The sequence below is a fragment of the Octopus bimaculoides genome, chromosome 20, assembly GCF_046866305.1.
Source record: "Octopus bimaculoides isolate indiv1 chromosome 20, ASM4686630v1, whole genome shotgun sequence".
Lineage (NCBI taxonomy): Eukaryota > Metazoa > Mollusca > Cephalopoda > Octopoda > Octopodidae > Octopus > Octopus bimaculoides.
Window position 1 is genome coordinate 15698017 of NC_142947.1, and position 23665 is coordinate 15721681.

At 36.8% G+C, this 23665-nt stretch overlaps 1 protein-coding gene across 1 annotated transcript in view; it reads right to left on the reverse strand.

The window, feature by feature from the left end:
* Positions 1-23665, reverse strand: part of LOC106875657 (coadhesin) — a 55997-nt gene that overhangs the window by 25162 nt on the left and 7170 nt on the right. Inside the window, exons 2-3 of the mRNA XM_089338067.1 lie at positions 3472-3599; positions 832-907 (exon numbers count right to left, since the gene is read on the reverse strand). Coding sequence (XP_089194193.1) covers positions 832-907; positions 3472-3599 — 204 coding nt within the window. The remainder of the gene's footprint in view (positions 1-831; positions 908-3471; positions 3600-23665) is intronic.

Here is a 23665-nt window from a genome sequence, read left to right on the forward strand (position 1 = left end):
TGTCACAAAGCCAACAAATTTGAAGAGAGTGGGGTGGGGAACAAGTCGATTACATCGACCCCAGCACTTGACTGGTACTATATTTTATCGACTCAGAAAGGATGAAAGGCAAAGTAGAGCTCGGTGGAATTTTAACTTAAAACTTAAAGAGCCAGAAGAAATGCCGTTAAGCATTTTCTCCAACATGGTAACGATTCTGTCAGATCACCGCCTTACCAGAAATTGGAATGAAATAAAACTACTGTCTGAAATGACAAAATTATCACGAGTAGTACTGAATGTCTCTGATCATCTATAGGTTTACTGATCTAGGGTTAAGCTGGCACTCCGTCGGTTACGACGACGAGTGTTCCAATTGATCCGATCAACGGAACAACCTACTCATGAAATTGACGTGCAAGTGACTGGGCGCTCCACAGACACGTGTACCCTTAATGTAGTTCTCATGGATTTTCAGCGTGACACAGACTGCGACAAAGCTGGCCCTTTGAAATACAAGTACTATTCATTTTTACCAACTGAGTAGACTGGAGCACTGTAAAATAAAGCGTCTTGCTCAAGAACACAACGCGCCACCGGGCTTCGAAAGTACGACCTTAGGTTCGTGAGACGAATACCCTAACCGCTACGTCACATTAAGGTTAGACTATAACAATAACAACAATTGAATTCTTACGAAGGTGGAGAGACATGTATTTTAGAGGAGATAAAATCAATGAAATGAAAACGCCTTACCCAATACATTGATTGGTATTTATTCTATCAACCATTCTCCCCACCCACTAGAAGGATATGGCACATTAGCAAAAAAAACTTAAAAAGCAAACTTACCATCAGGAGGTGGCAGGGAAAATTTCTTCCAGATTTCGCAAGATGTACACTGGTAGGAGTTCTTCCCGACTTTATGCTGAAATGTAATAATTATCACTTTAGAGCAATTTACAAATATAATCCTTTCTACTTTTGGCACAAGGCCGGCATGTTCGGGGGAGTGGGGTAAGTCGATTTCATCGACCCCAGTGTTCAAACTGATACTTATTTCATCGACCCCGAAAGGATGAAAGATAAAGTCGACCTCAGCATGTAGGTATATCTGTATATGCTTCTCTCATTATGTGTGAGTGTGTGAGAGAGAGAGAGGGGGGAGAGTGTATGCGTATGAACATATGAATATTAAGGTACAGAAAGTGATTTCTAATTCTTCAATCTTTTTACATACTATATTTCATTAGTTTAATTTAACGGCTTATTTCTTCAATACATACATACATATCGTGCTACATCTCTCTCTCTCTCTCTCTCTATATATATATATATATATATATATATATATATATATAAAACAAAGGATGTCTATGTATGTATGTATGTGTGTGTGTAGTACGTATGCATTTCTACGGTTTTAAACCGATTTTCACCAAACTTTACACGCACATTATTTATGTGCCAAGGATGGTCATACACTATAACATTTTGCCCAGAGATCCCCGCGTAAAGCAAGAAACCGGTTTTTTTCTCTAAAAACTTCTGCAGTTTTCAACCGATTCTCTCTCTGTTTATTTATCTCTTCTCTCTCTTTTTCTCATTCTCAGTTTCTCTAGGTTATGCATATTCTTTCTCACCCTCTGTGATAGTTCCTTTCCTTTAGTATATGTCTGTTTCTCTCTCACTCACTCACTCACACGCTAACTTCTGTCTACGAATTGTTTTCCGTGTATTTCAATTACTCGTACGTAAAAATCGCTGTTGCTGCGGTTTTTGTACGTTTTCCCTGAAAAATAATTTAGCTATTTTTAATTTTTGTTCACCCAGTGTGTTTAAATTCAGTTTTGCCACATCTGCCTAAAAATTGACTTCAGTGTATTTCAATTTTGTCGTGCGTAAATATCTTTGTTTTTACGGTATTTGTACGTTCTCCCTACAACATTATTTATTTAAAATTTTTTGGCACTCCGTCTATTTAAATACACTATTTTTCTTCCTCTATCAAAAAAAACGTTGTGCGTGCGGCCGTGCATGTGTACGTATGACCGCTTTGGGCCACATACAGTAGTCATGCGTTAGAAAAAGCTATCCTAAAGCGGCTCAAGTTTTTCTGGCAAGCTTTTTTCTTATAGAGCTTTGTACGCTCAAACAGGGTTTGTAAATGTAATGTCATATAATATTGTTTCACTTTGATTTTTTCACTTTTTATTTTGAGCCTATTATATTGTTAAACTTTCATTCTTTCATTCTACTGTGATAAATAAATGAATAATTCATATCCTTCGTTACTGTGCTGGCACTCCGTCGCTTACGACATCGAGGGTTCCAGTTGATCCAATCAACGGAACAGTCTGCTCGTGAAATTAACGTGCAAGCGGCTGAGCACTCCACAGACACGTGTACTCTTAACGTAGTTTCGGGGATATTCAGCGTGACACAGTGTGACAAGGCTGACCCTTTGAATTACAGGCACAACAGAAACAGGAAGTAAGAGTGAGAGAAAGTTGTGGTGAAAGAGTACAGCAGGGTTCGCCACCATCCTCTGCCGGAGCCTCGTGGAGCTTTAGGTGTTTTCGCTCAATAAACACTCAACGCCCTGTCTGGGAATCGAAACCGCGAGTCCGCCGCCCTAACCACTGGGCATGTCACTCCTAAAAAAAAATAATAATAATTCTTTCTACTATCAGTGCAAAGTGTGAAATTTTTGGTAGGAGGGACCTGTCAATTGCATGGACCCAATGCTCGACTGGAACTTATTTTGTGAACCCGGAAAGGATAAAAAGTAAAACCGACTCCGGCGGCATTTAAATTCAGAACCTAAAGAAAAGCCACCCAGCATTTTGTCCGACACAGTAACTGTTCTACCAGTGCACTGCCAAACTACTGCCCTCTGTTGTAGCTGTCGAGACACTACATCCATCAAAACTTTCATGTTTCCTGAAATTCACTAACAGCACACCTGATGCTCCCAAACCTCTTTTTTTTTTTTGTATTTTTGTTGTTGTTGTTGTTGTTTTGGTCTTTTTTAAGACTTATTCACTGTTCACTTCCAGTGCTTATCCGATGTACTGTTCATACAGTTCTGGTTACTTTTTCTGATGAGTTGTTGTGTACCTGAGCACTGTATACAATAAGTTTCCTATTCCCTTTGCAGTCAATAAATTATATTATGCTCCGTACGCGCCTAATACGGTGAGCTGGCAGAATCGTTAGCACACTGCGCAAAATGCTTTGCGGCGTTCCTTCTATCACTACGTTCTGAGTTCAAATTCAGCCGAGGTCGACTTTGCCTTTCATCCTTTCGGAAGCGCTAAAATAAGTATCATTTGAACACTGAGATCAATGTAATCGACTTTAAACCCTTACCACAAACCTGCTGGTCTAATGCCAAAATTTGAAATCACCATCATTATTATTATTATTATTATTATTATTATTAGTAGTAGTAGTAAATTAATAAATAGTTAAAAGAAAAGGCTCACTCACCACTTTCCTTGTCCAACCAGAACCCCGATCACTACAACACTGAATGGCTGTTGAATAGACTTGTCTCTTTAACGGTCGTTTACAAACTCCTCGTCGTTTACGGAATTTTTTATAACACACAACGGATCCTGGAAGGGGAAAACAAGAAATTTTACGATTAAGATATTGGATAAGGGAGAGTGGTCTTTAACAGTTGGCTGTATCGATCATGTATATTTTTATTTCTCTGGTCCATATTGCATCGAGTAAGAAAGGGAAAATCGCATATTTGAATTTAGAACTTGTAGCTACAAAATCCAGTTCCATTGCACCTTCTCACTCTTTTAACATTGATACTACTCTGTCTTGGCACTGCCAGAGTAGAAAGCTACAAGGAATACCTAACGAACGTATACTATAAGAACAAGAATAAACAAGACAAACTAAAATAATGAAACAATTGTACGTATACAACAACAAAAAATAAGTAAACAAATACAACAGAAAAAGAATAATTATACATATGCAACAGGAAAAGGCCTTACGTTAGTGCGAATATGCTGTTATAACAATATTCTATTAACAATAAAAGGTGATGAGTTAGCAGAATCTTTAGCACGTTGGGCAAAATGCTTAGCGGCATTTCGTCCGTCCTTACGTTCTGAGTTCAAATTCCGCCGAAGTTGACTTTTCCTTTCATCCTTTAGGGGAAGATAAAATAAGTACCAGTTGAACACAGGGATCGATGTAACCGATTTACCCCCCCTGCCCCGAAATTGCTTGCCTTGTGCCAAAATTGGAAATCAATATTTATGTCGGCGAGTTGGCAGAATCGTTAGCACGCTAGGCATAGCGCTTTGCGGCATTTCGTCCATCTTTACGTTCAGAGTTCAAATTCTGCCGAGGTCGACTTTGCCTTTCATCTTTTCGGGGTGGATTAAATATGTACCAGTTGAGCACTGGGATCGAAGTAATCGACTTGCCCACTGCCCCAAAACTGCTAGCCTTTGGAATCGATATTTTATTACCAAGAAAAATATTTGAAATCGATATTTTATTTGCAATAAAAATCATAATTTTTTCTTGTGTTTGGTAATTACATACAATTCAAAGAGTATCTGGAAGTGTCTGATAGCATAGACCTGTAGATTGATGTGAGATTCTATGAAGAAAAGATCACTTAACTAGAAAGAGAACGACATCATCTGTTGTAAAACGATACTCGTTTGCCTTTTTTTTTTTTTGTTACTGTCTATGTATATTCTTGAACAGATATGTACATTCCTGTATATCAGTATATGTATACATTCTTATATATCTTATATATATTTCTGAATACCAGATGACGAGGAAAAATAATCATGTGTTTATTTCTTCTCTTTCGCTAGTGAAGTAAACTGGGTTATGTACATATAGAAGTATTTTAAGTACAGTTTTGGGCGATTCCATAAGGTTAGTGTTTTACAAAATGCTGTCACTACTCGGCAATTGAACCTTACAGACAAGCTTGGGATTTATGATGCAAACACAATTTGCTTACATTTTATTCTGTACGAAATAATGCTTTAACGACAAGGAGCTGAAAACAGGTATTTCACAATACAACTTTCTAGATGTCTTTATGTAGTAGTCACTGAGTGCTAAAAACTATATAATAGAGAGATAAAATAATATACTTTGATATAAATGCATCGGTGTGCATGCAAAATACACTAGGAAGTACAAAAATTAATATTCTTTCTAATTTTGGCTCAAATCCAGGACTTTTGAGTGGAGGGGATAAGTCGATTACATTGATCCCAGTACTCAACAGGTACTTTTTTTTAGAAAAACGACCCCCGAAAGAATGAAAGGCAAATTCGACCTCGGCGAAATTTGAACTCAGAACGTAAAATCGAAAGCCGTTAAGCATTTTGCCCAGTATGATAACGATCGTGCCAGCTCGCCACCTTGCAATATAAATATTGATTTGAAATTTTGGCATGAACGAAAGGCAAGAATGAAAGGCATAGTGAACCTCGGCGAAATTTGAACTCAAGTATAAATATTAATATTAAAATGTCATTTTACCCTGTACACGATGCCTGTATTTCGGTTACAGTTTCAGTCTCATTACTGTCGGAAAGCGATATATATATATAGAGAGAGAGAGAGATAAAGCAATGGGAAAAGTGAAAGAATACGTTGCAACAGTTTTGATCGGTGGTAAGAGACAGGGATCGAGGTGAATGCAGTGAATAACAAAATACGGGCGGGGGCGAGGTCAACGGTGAGTCTCCTGTTTTGGGGAAAAGTGGAGGAAAATAGGAGTGGGTCAAGGAGGATGTGATAAATGGCAGTACATAAAAGGTGTGATGGTGAGAAGTAGTATAGTAAAACAGAATAGAACTAGGGAAATGATGTGGAGAGCGTGAGGCGGGGGTGAGAGAATGGTACGTAGGGATGGATATAGGGAGTGACAAACACAAAAACATTAGGGATCGATGATGTGGGTGTGATGAATAAAGTGATAAGGTGTGGTGATAAAGTGATGCTGAGAGTGCGGGATGGGTGACAAAGGAAGTGGTTCTAAGGAGAGGAATGACTGGCGGTACAAAAGTGGGTGTGGGTCATGTGCAGTTCGGCTCTCATGTGGTTACGACAACTGCGCAAATAATGCTTTAGTCTCAAGAGTAATGGAGCAATGTGTGTTAGGAAAATGAGTTGCTGGGAAGACTTGGCAGAGAGAAACTGAGTGCAGAGCATGGATATAAACAAAATGGTTTTAAGACCTCTTTTTCTTTTTTATTTTTTATTTTCTTTGCTAAGACTGACAGGTCTTCTCGAGCTTAGCGAATTGTCAATCATCTCAGTCCTTTTTCATTTCCTCTATGAAGCTCAACATCCAAGGGTCGGTCTACACAGCTTCATCTCACATCTTCCCGAGTCTCCTTCCACAGACCCCCATGCACATTTAGCTCGCAGTTCGCACTTCTTTGTGGAGCTGTTCTCATGCATACGCACTACATGATCATACGAGCAGAGTCTTCTCTTCTACAAAATCTGATGCCTGTTATATCAAATTTTCCTCTTAAAACATTAACATTGATCGAACAACTGAATCCTCAACACCGAAATCGATGGAGGACTGTATAAGTATGTACATGTGAGGCGGGGTACGCGCCCGCGTGTGTGTGTATTCGTGCGTGTTTCCAAGTAATCAGATCGTCTTTTCCAGGAAAACATGTCCATTATGTAGAGTTCTTGATTTTTGAGATTATCACCCCTTCTCATTTGGAACTGGTCCCAAGATCTACCAAACAAATTGTTCTAATGTCCCCGGAATCTGAGATAATTTCAATTAATCAAGAATCGATTTTTCGTATTAGAAAATCTACCTTATTCAGCCTTGTTTTTCACATAAATCCCACTAACTACTCCAAACTTTTCTTTCATTTCATTTCTGCATTTATGTATGCATATATATATATATATATATATATGTGTGTGTGTGTGTGTGTGTGTGTGTGTGTGTGTGTGTGCGTGTATGCATGTATGTATGTAACAACTGTCTAAGGAAGAATCTATAATTGCACGTTTAAAACACCTGAGTGTCTACTATCACAACAGGTGCTAGCACCTATTATGTACAGGGTGGTCCGAAAGTCTTGTCACCACCTGTGAATATTCTTTTCTTTTCTACTTTAGGCACAAGGCCCGAAATTTTGGGGGAGTGGTGGCCAGTCGATTAGATCGACACCAGTACGCAACTAGTACTTAATTTATCGACCGCAAAAGGATGAAAGGCAAAGTCGACCTCGGCGGAATTTGAACTCAGAACGTAAAGACAGAGGCCAAGCACTTTGCCCGGCGTGCTAACGTTTCTGCCAGCTCACCGCCTTTGTTTTTCTATTGTCCTTATTACTTTTCGGTAGGAGGTGACAAGACTTTCGGACCACCTTGTACATAACCTCATTTATTCTTTTAAATACAAAATAAGATTCTATTTCGTTGGCCAAGTTCATCTGAGGCCTCATAGGGAGGAATATAAACTACTCTGTTTCATGGTCTATTATAGGCAATGCTCTTCTTTACAGTGGAGGTGGCGGGAGCTGTGATTTTAGTTAAGTAGAGGCGGTGGAAATACTCAATTGTAAATTCAGATTAATTAACACAACGAGTTATTAATTCGCTGTCCTCATTATTTAACAAAACATTCTTAAAATCTCCACGCATTAAACTCACTTTATTACTGTACCAAGGTATAAATAAGATTAATCGCTGTGTTATCTTATTATGGATTTTTCCTCTCCCCTCTTAAATTATCTGTTATGAAATATACCAAGTATTGTTTTTTTTCTAATTTCTAATTATCTTTAACTCAAAGCTTAATTTTATTTAATTGGCCTCACTTTAATTGTTGTAAACCTAATATTTCTCGAACGGACTAGAGAGGCAGATAATTAACATGAAATTTACATACAGTTACTATATACTCAGTTCACCTTATCATTGTCTCTCTTCTTCAAGCAACTTTAAAACACCAATCTTCCATGCACTGACCAGCAAATACAATAATGCCTCGATATACGAGCTAATTTGTTCCCGGAGACCGCTCGTAAAGCGAAAACTCGTAAGGCAGAGGGATAATTTCCCATAGTAGTAATGTTATTATAGTTATTATATTATACTATATGTGTATGTGTGCGTGTGTTTGAGTGTACATAAATTATATGTATACATACGTTCGCACGTATATATATGCATGCATATATGTAATTTTAAATTTAAACTTATATAAAAACTGCTACCAGCATTAGATTAATAGCATATGACATGCAAAATCCTAAGTTCAAACCTTAGCTCATATGTTAAATTATATTTGCAACACAACATGACATTTCATTTGATGAGGTCTCAACATTTTACTCTCATTACGTCATTAGCAAGCATTTCTTTAAAAAAATTTTTGTTGTTGCCGTTCTTGTTGATTCTATTTACGTTGCCTGCTATTAGAATTCCTCGTGAAATAATTTATAATTGCTGGTGTTTTTGTTTCACAGGACCAAAAACTACATCAAACTTAAATTATCTGCTGACACTTAAAGCATAAATAAACCATGAATACTGTTCCCACGCAGAATAAATACGCATATACAATCAAATGCACACATTTATATACGTATACACACGCGCATGTATACGTACACACACACACCTTCGGGCATACATTCACGTACATTTAATCGCGCATTGCTCGAGGCATTGCTGTGTGGTTAAGAAGTTCGCTTTGAAGTCGCGTGATTCAGGTTCGATCACGTTATGTCTTGAACAAAGGTCTTCTTACCATAGCCTCGAGTGGCCTCGTCTTGTGAGAAAAAATCCAAGGTTGTGATGGGGACAGACACAAATGCAAAGGCACTCACACACTACATATACACACACACGCACACATATACATACATATACATACATATACATACATATACGCACACACATACATACAAACATACATACATATATATATGCAAATATATATATATATATATATATATATATATATATATATATATATATATATATATATAGGGGAAAGTAAGAAGAAAATGCACATTGGAAGTCAAAAAAAAGTAAAGGCTTTTTATGAAAAGTAACGACAGATATATACAATTAGATGAACTGAAGTAGGAATAAAAGTAATAAAAGTCATTATTGTGAATGGTTAAAGAGATTCAAAGGCACACCGGTTTCGTAAATTACTGTTCACTGGCTTTGAATGCGCACCGATTACCGAACGGTGTCGGGTCTCCTAGTCCCTGAGTAAAAAGAGTATGTGTAAAGGAGGTAAGTAGTTCTGCATTTGGTGCAATTAGGGTAGATATAATACTGTAATGTGAATGGTGTATGGGATATATGGGGGTTAGTGGTATTAATTGAAAGGTTAGTAGTGTTCTGTATTATGTTATGTGTTCATATTGAGTTGTGGAAGATATTTATTGATGAAAGTTGCCTCTTTATCCATTCTTTGCCGTAATGAAGTGTTCTGTGAACATTGATAGAAAGGGAAAACTAGGATTAAAGTTCCTAGCACACCTTTCTATGTGTTCACTGACCTGTATCTGTCTGTATTGTGGGTGGCGGATTTGTTCTTTGTGGAGAGTGGTTCTTCAACGGAGTGATATTCCTGTTTGGCCAATATAATGATTACCGCACCCTAAGCAGGTAATGGCATATATTAGGTTTTCCGGGGCACAGGTGAAATTTGATTTAATTTTAAATATTTCACCTTGTTTAAAGTGGAACTCTGAACACTTCAAAAGGTGGGGGCATGTGCCACAATTAGGTCGACAACATTTTTTCACTTTTGGCTCCGTTGTTAATGGATATAGTCTTGCGCTGGTTAATATTTTTTTCAATGATTTCGGTTGCATTTTGCTTTTGATAATTTTGTGTGAGCCTAAAATTTTGTTCATTGTTTTATCTTCTGTGACGATATATATATATATATATATATATATAGATATATATATATATATATATATATATAGTCTTTTACTTGTTTCAGTCATTTGACTGCGGCCATGCTGGAGCGCCGCCTTTAGTCGAGCAATTCGACCCCAGGACTTATTCTTTGTAAGCCTAGTACTTATTCTATAGGTCTCTTTTGCCGAACCGCTAAGTTACGGGGACGTAAACACACCAGCATCGGTTGTCAAGCGATGTTGGGGGGGGGGGACAAACACAGACACACAAACACACACATACACATATATATACATATATATGACGGGCTTCTTTCAGTTTCCGTCTACCAAATCCACTCACAAGGCCTTGGTCGGCCCGAGGCTATAGTAGAATACACTTGCCCAAGGTGCCACGCAGTGGGACTGAACCCGGAGCCATGTGGCTGGTAAGCAAGCTACTTTCCACACAGCCACTCCTGCGCCTATCTATATCTATATATCTATATATCTATCTATCTATCTATCTATCTATCTATATATATATATATATATATATATATATATATATATATATATATATATATATATATAACTTTAAGGAATGGAGTGAACGCATGTTATAACTGCATACTTTATTCCGACATATGTTTCGAAGAATTACAAATTATGCGATCCATAGGAATCGTCGATGTTAAAAATGTAAACTTCTCCTCAGGGAAATGTATGGGAACCATCTTAAACTTAAGACATAATTTGTAATTCTTCGAAACATATGTCGGAATAAAGTATGCAGTTATAACATGCGTTCACTCCATTCCTTAAATTTATATATACTCAAATACCCAAAATATCAAGGAGTTTCTGCCTCACAAACAGGAATTACACCACAGTTATTTTGTGATCTTTGCTACCCTGGTTTCTATTAATCCATTTATTCTATCCGAATTTTTATTAATTAGGATAAAATAAATACATATAATTATATATATATATATATATATATATATATATATATATATATATATATATATATATAAAGAGAGAGAGAGAGAGAGAGAGAGAGAGAGAGAGAGAGAAAGAGAGAGAGAGAGAGATAAAACAAAATATTTTCAGTAGCCCGGCTGTGACATGTCATAGCCGACATAGGAAGCGTTGAAAATATACATGACTCATTTATAACGGAATGTATTTTGCCCGTATACAAATCAGGCTTCTAGAAAACAACACTAGAGCCGCTAACTTCAGCCGTGAACTAGGTTCATAACTTGGTAACGGCCATAGAAGATACTCAGACCTATAACCCTATTCTTCAAGTAGAAAATCAGACAGTAACTTCCATTGGAAAAGCCAGAAAAAAAAAATTTGGAATGAAACAATTCAGTTCTTTGCTGCGCCTCGCGGGAACTTTTCATGACATGATCGAACCCAATGCCCATCCTACGATACTAATTGATTCACGCGTAATAAAAAAAAAAAAGAACACTTTCCAAATGTCTGTAGATTTTCGAAATAACTATCGAGTGCCTCTATTCTCTGCGACATTTTTCAATATACATTCTGCATTAAAGAAAAAAAGAGAAAGAAAAAATACTTTATCATTGACTGAGCCGTTCACGGAACTTTCCTAAAGAGGCTCGCAAAAAAAGGGTAGTTCCAAAAGTTCTAACTCTGATTAAGTTTGGTATAACTAAAGGTTGCCAACTAAAAACTATAATTAGTAATATCGATGACTTCAATTAAACTGGTATCATAAATCAGGGAGTGGAGGCGCAATGGCCCAGTGGTTAGGGCAGCGGACTCGCGGTTTCGATTCCCAGACCGGGCGTTGTGAGTGTTTATTGAGCGAAAACACCTAAGAGCTCCACGAGGTTCCGGCAGGGGATGGTGGCGAACCCTGCTGTACTCTTTCTCTCACTCTTACTTCCTGTTTCTGTTGTGCCTGTAATGCAAAAGGGTCAGCCTTGTCACACTGTGTCACGCTGAATATCCCCGAGAACTGCGTTAAGGGTACACGTGTCTGTGAAGTGCTCAGCCACTTGCACGTTAATTTCACGAGCAGGCTGTTCCGTTGATTGAATCAACTGGAACCCTTGACGTCGTAAGCGACGGAATGCCAACAACAACAACAACAATAAATCAGAGAATATTAGGAATTAGACGTAAAAATAAAAGATCACCCATACTCCCAAATGCATTTCCTCTTGTTATCAGGTTGCTGCTCAAACATTAGGTATTTCTTTTTGAACAAACATTTGTTTGCTACACTTGAATTCGGGTCACCCCTCACAAACAGACTTGGAGTTTTGCTCTTTGGCAAATTGAATAGGATGACACAAAAGACATTGCCGAACCACGTGATGCACTTCAGTGAGTACAAGTACATATGATTAACAGTAAAAGCAAAAGGAACTTAGTGGTTAATTTCTCTGAAGCTATTAATAAGTTTACCTCTTTAGCTTATTCACTACCTAACTTAGACGATATAGTTAAGAAGATATCTTCTTGCAAGTTTTTAATACTATTGACTTACGTAGCGCGTACTTGAAGACCAACCGTTAGTCCAAGAAGTTATACTATTGTAATCAAATCTCCGGTGTACTGAAATCTGTTTTCTTGTAGTCGAGAAGGTATCATATCAATTAGGAACTTACAGCCGTCAGAAGATACCCCAGATATAGTTGTGTTGTGTTACATTACAATGATATCTAAATTATTACTATCGTAGCAGGCGGTCACTGCTTCGGTGCAAACGTACTAATTTCGCTCTTATAAACAGAATTGCGTGTTTTCAATGCATTATAATCAATCTCAGTTGTAGAAATGAATTGAAAGGAGCGTACGCCTATTTGAATGATGGCATTACATATACTAATTCAATAGACAAATAATACCTATTTATTTAAATTTGTTTGCTCGTAAATCAATTTCGACACTAAATAATGATGAGAGCAAATTTTCTACTGAATTATCTGCATTCTAGGTCATCAAATTAGACACAACGAATTCGAATTACCTCATGACATCCTCATATTTAATTCCGCTTGAAGAAATTGCCGTGCCTACAAATAAACAACACACTTCTCTTATTAATGGGTGGTTTGCATATTATTCCCGATCGGTTCCTAGATTCTCTAAAAACAAAACACCTTTGTGGAATTGGTATCGGTAATGGTGAGTTCGTGCTCTGCACAGAGAAGGAAATTTTATGCCATTGCTATCAGTTTTTCCCTGGCGCTCGATTCCAGGAATTTGTATTTCTCCCTACTTTGTAGACAATAAGGTGCCAGGGTTCTAGGAAAGTTTGCCGCAAACATTTTTGCCGCAGGAAAATTTATCTCAGGACTTTTGGCCGTAGGAAAGTTCGCCGCAAGACAAAAGTGAAATTGTTTCCCTTGGTCTATAATTGTTCCAACCGATAAGAAAGGGTAAAGTAATTTCTCAACTCATTTAAATTCTCTTTATTCATTCGACAATATTTTTCTGTGTAACAAACATGTTTGCGGCAAACTTTCCGGATACGATATATATATATATATATATATATATATATATATACCGTATCCGGAAAGTTTTAAATGAGTTAAGAAATTGCTTTACCCCTTCTTATTGGTTGAAACAATTATATACCAAAGGGAGCAATTTATCTTTTGTCTTGCAACAAAATTTCCTATGCCGCAAACTTACATACGGCCAAAAATCCTTAGGCGAATTTTCCTACGGCAAACTTTCCGGATACGAGATGCCAGTATTTGAACTTGCGTCCTTGTGTTTGTTTTTTCTGGTAGATGTTGGTATTGGTGATGGTGAGGTCGTGCTCTGGACAGAGAAGGAAGTTTGTTGCCATTGCTATCAGTTTTTTCCCAGTCGCTTGACTCTAGGAATTTATATTTCTCTTTACACTGACATTAAAATCGTCCGTTGGGATTGCTTTGTCTTGTTTGGGTACGTTACTTATTGCTTGATTTAATGCTCGATAGAAGCGATTTTGTTTTGCCGATCAGAGACGAACCTTAACTACACATTCAGTAACGTAACACTGTGATTCTCTGTAATGAGTATACGAAGTAACATCAGCCTGTTGCTATCACAGCCAGTTTATATAGTAGACCTGTTTCCCCACAACATGACCGACATCATGCCAGCGCTACACTCTTTTAACCCTTCCAGAAGGCATAACCTTCTTCAAGCTCATTAAAAGAACTTTCACCAAGTAGCTTGGTTTTACTGAGTGCAATAATATCTACACTGGAATGCCTCAAATATACATGCATCTACATATATGCATACACACACCCACACACACACACATATACGATATTTATATATATATATATATATATATATATATATGTGTGTGTGTGTGTGTGTGTGTGTGTGTGTGTGTGTGTGTGTGTGTGTGTGTGTGATATACTTTATATTTCCCCTCCTCATCTCCTTTTCCCATTCTATCATTATTTTTCAAATGTCTTTCCTAATTTTGTACTCAGTAACCTAGTTATGATTTCTTCCCTCCCGAAACACACACAAACACACGCTCAAAATCTCTCACACACACACACGCACGTACACACGCACACACACACAAACACAAACACACGCACACACACACAAACACACACGCACACACCAATCATTCAATAGAGACAACTATTAAGTCTTAACATGTTTTTTCTTAAATATATATTCTCTCGACTCTGTGCACAAATACGGACACACACACACACACACACACACACACACACACACACATACACACACACGTATATATGTAAATATCGTATAGGCCTCTACACAGTTTCGCAAACACGGACACACACACACACACACACAAACAAACAAACAAACTATTACAGAGAGAGAGAGGGGGGGGGAGACTGATTTGCGATACTTTGACCTCAACACAAATTACAGAAGCGACAGTCATAGGCTTTAGCCACAGTTTCTGAACCCGAAAGTTCACTTCACACGTCTATCGTCTCCACTCATTTGACCTTACGAGACAGCTTCTTCGTAGTTAGTTACTTACTCGGTCGCCAGAAGCTGCAGACAAGCCTCTCTCTTATAACATACCGTCTGTTTTACAAACGCGTGGAAGACTTATTGGATAATGTATTTATTCTTTGGCCGGCATATCGAAACTTAAATTTCTTTAATAAGCTCTGCATCAGGACTGACACATGTCTTCTTTTGCTTGTTCTGTGGCCATGCTGAGGCACCGCCTTGAAGAATTTTAGTGGAATGAGTCGACTCCAGTACTTGTCTTTCAAGCCTGATACTTATTCTAGCGGTCTCTTTTGCCGAACCGCTGCGGACATAAGCACATCAGCACCAGTTGTCCAGCGGTGGTGGGGGACAAGGATGGACACACACACAAATACACACACACAGCAGACTTCTTTTAATTTCTATCAACCAGATCCGCTTATAAGACTAGCTTCTTTCAGTTTCGGCAAAACAGATCGATAGACTAAGTACAATATTTATTAAAAAAAGTATTAGCGTCAATTTTTTTCGACTAAAAGCCTTCATCGCAGTGCTGCACGATGGGCTGAAAATATCAGAGGAAGGTTAACAGGGAAAATAGTCTTTGTGTGCGACAGATGTATAGGTACAGGAGTGGCTGTGTGGTAAGTAGCTTGCTTACCAACCACATGGTTCCGGGTTCAGTCCCACTGCTTGGCACCTTGGGCAAGTGTCTTCTACTATAGCCTCGGGCCGACCAAAGCCTTGTGAGTGGATTTGGTAGACGGAAACTGAAAGAAACCCGTCGTATATATGTATATATATATATATGTGTGTCTGTGTTTGTCCCCCCCCCCCCTACCATCGCTTGACAACCGATGCTGGTCTGTTTACGTACCCGTAACAAGCCAAGTGAAATCGTAGTCATGGTCAATGCCGATGACACGTAAAAGGCACCCAGTACACTCTTGGAATGGCTGCGTTAGGAATGGCATCCAGCCGTAGAAACCTAGCCTGGAACCTGGTACAGCTCTCCAGCTTAGTAGTTCCAGTCAAACCGTCTAACCCATGCCAGCATGGAGAGTGGACACTAAATGATGATGATGATGATGATGAAAAATATAAGATAAAACTGTGTTAAACCAGCTGGAAATTGGTATGGCATAAGAAAATGAGAGAGCTCAACTGTAGTGAAAAAAAAAATAATGAAGTTTTAATATTTAATTCCTAGTTATATTAACTAACTTATATTAACTAACTGGTAATTCTGCGATTATTTAAAAAACTATAAAATTGTTGCAAAGCCATGTTTTGAATTGTGGATAGTGAATAGTCAATGAAATCAGCCCCAGGACTTGGTTGGTACATATATTTTATTGCATAATTTATCAACACTCAAGGTGCTTCAGGACATTAAACTTAAGTGTCACTAAAGAATGTTGAAACGTTAAACCCTCTCCTTGTGTAACATCCGAGTAGAGGCTGTATACAAACTAACAGTGACTGCTGTTTGTGTAACTTTGCTGCATATCGGATGTCAGTTTTATATATTTCCGTAATTCGGTAAGCCGTGTTGACATCACCGCAAACGTTACCTACCTCTCAAATGATTTAATGACTAAACCATTCCGCTTGGCAATATCAGCATTGATAAAGTTGTCACAGCTCCTACTGTTATGATCGAGATTAATGCGTTGGCGGTTATTTTATAACCCGTTTCAAAATGGTGATATATTGGTCCATTACATGATCATCTGCACATCTGAGAAAAAAAAATGCCCCCCCCCCCACACATACACACACACACTTCATACTAGCGACATATGGCGCTGCTTGTCGGACATTTCCTGCAGTCATATTTATATTTCACATCCACACACATATACAAAAAAATACAACAATAACAAGCTCAGATACCAGAAAACCCCAAAATGGCTGAAGTTCAAAACAGACTGCTCATGGGAACTGCCCATATCCTACGTAAAATACTGTCTATGTGATCTCAAATTTTAAAACAAACACATAATTTTCTTATGGTTTCTTAAACATTCTCTAGAACAACACTATGTACAAATCCAAATATATGGTACCCTAGGCATAACACCTACATGAACTTCTAACTTGTTGTCTCTTGAGGTCTCTGGGTGAGACTTGGATCCAACTTGTACAAATGCAAAGCAAAAGTCAAACATAAAATAATAATAATAATAATAATAATAATAATAATAATAATAATAATAAATAATAATGGTTTCAAATTTGGCACAAGACAAGTGATTTCGGTGGAGAGGGGAAAGTCGATTACATCGACACCAGTGATTAACCGGTACTTATTTTATCGACCCCAAAAGAACGAAAGGTAAAGTCAACTCAGAACGTGAAGGCGGACGAAAACCCGATAAGCATTTTGTTCATCGAACACTGGGGTCGGTATAATCGACTTATTCCCTCCCTCGAAATTGCTGGCCTTGTGTAATAATAATAATAATTATTATTATTATTATTATTATTATTATTATTATTATTATTATTATTAGGAGAGTATTGTAGTTCGCTTGAAGCATTGTGTATTGTTTGTAAAGAATAAAAAGTTTAAAATGGTATAACAATTGCACTATAAAACAAAAAATGGACTATATACCTGTTGTAATTTGGTTATCTATAGTCCGATGATATTTCGGAATTACAATTACAACAGGTATATAGTCCATTTTTTGTTCTATAGTGCATTGTTATACCATTCTAAAGGTCCCTGAATAATGGTTGTTTAAGGATTATGAACGAAACACCCATGTTACCAGAAGTGAAATATTCAAATCTCAAGAATCGCTCTCAGCACATGGCTATGATGATTTCTCCCCCATTCACTACTGCTGCTCGTGATCAGAGATGCACATATTGTCAGCCATTAAGGGACATACTAAACTAGTTAAGGTCAAACAACTGACAAGCAAATCTGTGGTATTGAGCAGAATAATTGCTGTAGCCCAGTTTTTTACACAAAGACAAAACATGTACATGATAACACTTCCAGCCAGTTAAGATCAGAAGCCATGAGAGTTACTACCTGGTATTATGCAGCTTTTTCTCTGTCTGATGGCTATGGCGCCGGTGATAGAGTGGTGGACGAGATTGAAAGGACTGAAGACAGAAACCTTCCTCTTCGACCAAGCCCTCATCGATTTTTTCAAGTTCCACTTGAAAAGGAAAATGAGGATGGAGAGGGAAGTACTGCCTCCCAGTATTTTGGTTGAAAGGTGGGTGAATGTAGCGAAGATTATCCGTATGAATAGACCTGCTCTGAGGAGGAGTTGAGAAAATGTGAGGCATCTGCTAAGGTGCCTTTAGCGGTCGGGGTAACTGAGACAGCCCCCTTTGGAGAATTTTTATTGTTTAATTGTCTTGTTAATTGCATTTTTCATTTTATACATGATGTTGTGCCAAACCTCACTTGTCCCTTGTACTGTATTGTCCCTATTTGTTTTGTGTCCGGCCCTTGTGGCTAATAAAGAAAGCATTATTATTATTATTATTATTATTATTATTATTATTATTATTATTATTATTATTATTTGTCGTGGTATGTAAGTTATATCGGTTAAGTTTGCGCCTATTTGATGCTGCTATAATTGATCCAATATTAGGAGCTGCTAATAACGATAATTTAATTGTGGGTAATTTAAAAATTGAGTGGAGCTTGTGTTGCGGTGGAAATTGGACTTGATAAAAAAAAAACTGCTGAAGTAAGCTCTTGACGTTTAAGGAAAAACGGGGTGTATACTAAAGAATGTTTCTCCTCCCACTTTTATTTGGTAACCGTGAGGCTATGGAATTTGTGTTCCTGGTGGGTATCTGGCATCTCGTTTTGGCTTCAGATTATCTGTCATGTGTGTGCCCTTGCGCTTAGGGTTAGGTAGAAGATGTTTCTGATAAAGTCTTTGTAACGGAGTAGAAGATTGGGGTGGGCACTCTATCTCTGGTAGGATGGGTTGCTATGCTGGGTTCGAATGCGTTGTGAATGGTCTCCGAGATTTTAGACTTAGAATCTAGCTAGAATTTAGCTTGGTTAATTCTTAAACTTCATATTTTACTTTGTCAGAGAATCCGCTAGTGCATAGAGCCTGATTATAACAGGTGACTTGGTTATTAATGATGCCTTCATTTGCTGAAAGATCAGATGTTATAATGGAGATACTGTTGATTATGTCATTTAGTACTGCTCGATGGTGGTTAGAGTGAATGTTAATATATTGTACATACTCATTAAGCTTATGGAATAAAGAGTATATTGAAGAGTTCAAATTCAATTCAAATAATGCCTATTGCCAATCTTCATTAGACACAGTATTACCTGAATCATATGTGTGTGTGCATGCGTGAGTGGGTGTGTATATGTGTGTGTATGTTTGTATGTATGTATGTACGTACGTATGTATGTATGTTTATGCGTGTGTATTTTTATGTTTGTGTTCATTCTCCCTTCATTGCTTGATAACCGGTATAGGTTTGTTTACGTCCGCGTAAAATAGCGGTTCGGCAAAGAGACTGGCGGAATAATTTTCAGATCTTTTTTTTAATATGTATTGAGATCGATTTGTTCGACTTAACCTTTCAAGAATGTGCCCCCTGACCAAAATAGGCCCAATGATATGGTTAACTGCTGTTTGTGAGTTACAAGTTAATGTCACGCAATAATCTTGTTTACTGACTGTTCACTTGTTAATGAGATTTTTTTTATCTGATGCATTCTGTTACGTAAATGAATTCATTAAATTATATGAGTACATGGCCAATGGTATATTGACTAGTAAAAGAGTTTTGTACTTTATTTTTAATGAAAATGTTTGAATGAAATATAGGGAAAAATAAAATCTTGTACCGATTACACCTGTATTTTAATAAATTCAAATTAATGTACCTCATCTTGAAAAATGTAAAATTGTTGGCGGTTGACATCTGGGATAATTTTAGTAACAAATCAAATAGGTAAGATGTATTAAGAATATGAATTTTAGTGCTTATTCATAATGTTATTGTTTTTACACCTGTAAATTAAATTTACCTGCCCATAAAAGTCAAATTTAATCAGAAAGATCGGCTAAAATATAAACCACTGGCATATAAGCACCCATTTACAAAATTTCAAATCTGTATATAGAAAATTAACAAAGTTGCAAGCAAATATTGCGGATACCACACTTGAAGTGTCTGACCTGTTCTTTGTAGGTTTCTAAATAAACAGAAATACCTAATAAAATCAACATGTATCATCTTACTGTTTCTTTTATCTCTTCATTGATTGTATGATTTTACTACTGTTTTTCAATTTGTTATATCAATATATTTGTCTGCATGTGTTTACTTAATGCGTATTTCAATATTATATATATCTGTCATGTATTTGTGTACATCATTAATATATAATTGCATGTGGATGTATGTATTCATATAATGTTATATGCACATGTGTGTGTGTGTTTGTGAAGAGGCGTCTGTCTCAAAAACTCCAAAGTTGAGTAACGCTTTCATGTTGGATTTGTAAACCATGATAAGACTAACACTGGTCAACAAAGAATTTGTCCCAAGGAAAAGAATACTTGTTTTCTATACGTTTTTGCATGCAGAATTCAAAAATAATGTCAAATTATTTGTATCACCCACAGTTTCTTTGTTCCACGATATCCCTCTCAGTTCCTGTTACGTGAGCTAAATTTCAGTTAAGCTCTTGAAATGTGAAGCTAACGGTTTAAGAAATACTCCTAATTTAAATTTTCATGAACAGAATTAACCTATAAATCAGGCTACCTGAGTCAATGAGTCCCAAAAATATGTGAATGAAAAATATGTAAAAATACTAACACACAGAAGCACAGAAAAATATGTAATATACTAACACACAGAAAATTTTAAATAAAACACGCATATGAAAAGAATTACGTGGTGTGAAGAATCAAGCGTGAAAAATCAACAGAAAAACAGCGGCACAGATAATGGTGAACCACAACACAGCGTGCGGTTGTCATGGTAACATGCTGCTAATGCCACGCTATCTGTTGATTGGCTAAAATTACCCAAATTTCCTAATTTAATTCCAAATAACATCAGATTCTTTAATTTACGTGATAAAGTAATTGGTTGATCGTTATCAAAATTCAGAGTTGCATCGATACACCAATTTTGGTGTATCGATGCAACTCTGCATTGCTCTACTCGCACTTTTAAATTTTTTAAAAAATAGGGCTTTTATTTAAGTAACTTTATTTAAGTAACTAAAGTTATCAAAATATAGTACTTTACTTCTATTATGGTCATCTAGGACTATCAATTAGCACATATTATATTGGTAATTGAACCTTTATAACATATATTCCTGATCTCTCACCTTATCATCTAATCTACTTAAATCAATCATCGGATTCCTGTATTGATTATCCTTGTTATTTCCTAACATCCTTTCTTTTTTCAGTCCCTTAAACCTTAGTAAGCACATTATTATTATAAACTAATATAAATCCGATAATAATTTTTATTTTTATTTTTTATTCACATTATATAAATATAGCTTACCTATGTGTCTCCTAAATAGTATCATTATCTTATCTTCAGCTAATAATTTTTTTAAAGGTAATTCAAAATAGTTTTCATGATCACTATATACTTAATATCCTTAAATTTTACACCCTATCCAGAGCCCCTGAATTCAATATTGACATTATTTCATGATTTTTGTGGAAACTAATTACATCTCATTTTATTTTATTTATTTTATTAACATACCTCTTATTGTGAAAACATTGGTTAGAGTATTGTTGTTGTCTGTACCACTATACTGTTACTCTATTCAGACTAAAAGTAAAAAACCTATTTGACCCATATACCTAGGGCTGTAATTCCTCAACATTAATTCCTCAACACTTTGATAGTAGTAAAATGACCTGATACTACTATGACCAGTGAAACCTTTAGATTCTAATACATTTTATAGCCTTGTCCATGCATACTGCTTACACCTTCCCTCTCTTTAGAAGTAATTGCCCCTTTGCTATCACCACTAGATAAGAAACAATAAAATCTGAGACAGTTAAAACTTTTGTCTAGAATCAATTACTAGCCTGATAGACTCGGCTATGTCAAGATGGACTTATGTATTCTTCCTCACATTTGGATTTTTATGTATTCTCTCTCCCATTTGGATTTGAAATGTTGCCACATTTATATGTCTTTTCTACAGTAATTTTTCTGCATTTTTTCGTGCAGCTGAAGATTGCTCTTCATATTGCATTTAAGGTAATGCTCGCATTACTTAAATAAATTGAAGTAGCATGAAACGTGCGTACTGCAATCACCTTTGAAATCCGTGTTGCTTACTTTTTGATTATATATATATATATATATATATATATATATATATATATATATATATATATATATATATATATATATATATGGACTTCCACACACTCCTTCTACCAAAGCCTTCACAAGACATTGATCCAGACTGCAGTAACAGACACTTGCTCAATGTGCCATACAGCGAGACTGAACTCCCGAACACATGCAGTTGTTATTGCAAATTATAGACGCCAGGGTAACTCTTCCTACTTTTCATTTGTTTTCTACAATTGATGCAAGGCCTTAAATTGGGGGGGGGGGGAGAAGCAGTCGCGGTGGGGGTGCGAATCGATTACATCGAACCCAGTGTGTAACTGGTAGCTATTTTATCGGTCACGACTGGATGAAAAGCAAAGTCGACCTAGGTGGAATTCCAACTCAGAACTTAAGACGATAAGCAATTTGCTCGTCGTGCCAGCTCGCCACGTTTATAGACTACAATATAATGACGGATTATAATTACAGACAGAGTAGCAGGGAAATAAAATACGGAGATACCATACTTTATAAAGGAAAGTTTTTATTGCTTCTCTGACATCGGGGCGGAGCAGAAAGCCAAACTTGATACTCTGCGTGACTTGAACTCAGAATCAACCGGGATGAAAAACTAAATTCTTTTCTGCCAACATGCTAAATAGGTTTCAGTTCACCCGCCACCCTCAAAACCTCTAATTAAGTTAATAATTGAGTACTGCTAATCCTAGTACTGCTAATGACTTAACAAATCTCAGAAGGAGGTAGAAAAGAGAGTCAAATTCGATCTTAAAATCTTTGAAGAATGAAATAAAGTACCGGAATATACATTTACCCCGACTCGTTACCACCTCTGCCAAATTTATAGCTCTTTTATAATAACGAAACCGACGCAGTAATAGCAGCAGAAGCAGCAGCAGCAGTAGTAGTAGTAGTAGTAGTAGTAGTAGTAGTAGTAGTAAGAGGATATAGAGGAAGTTGTATTTTTTTTTTTTCTAATTCCCATTCTACAACCAGACAATACCCACTCCCCCGATGGAACGTGTGGAATTCATATTAACTAGGTTGGCATCAAATTACGTTCTTGTAAAGTGTGGTTAGTACTGCGTGAATTCTGTGAATGGAAAGTTGGCTGTGAATGAAAAACCTCAGCAGCTGTCGTAGAATAAATAAAAAATAAAATAAAAAAAGCAGAAAAAAAAAACACTATGACATAGGAGTGTTGGCTTGAAATGAAAATAAAGGAAGAACTTGCAGCGGCGAATCAACACATTTTCTAATAAAACTACGTTTAAAATAAAAAGACTAAAGGACGTCGTTTAATTCTTTTGTTCTCGTTCTTTCTACGTACACATCACCGGCTTTTAGTCGAAAAATTCGAACCCTGGACTTATTCTTTGTAAGCCTAGTACTTATTTTAATGCCCTCTTTCGCCGAACCTCTAG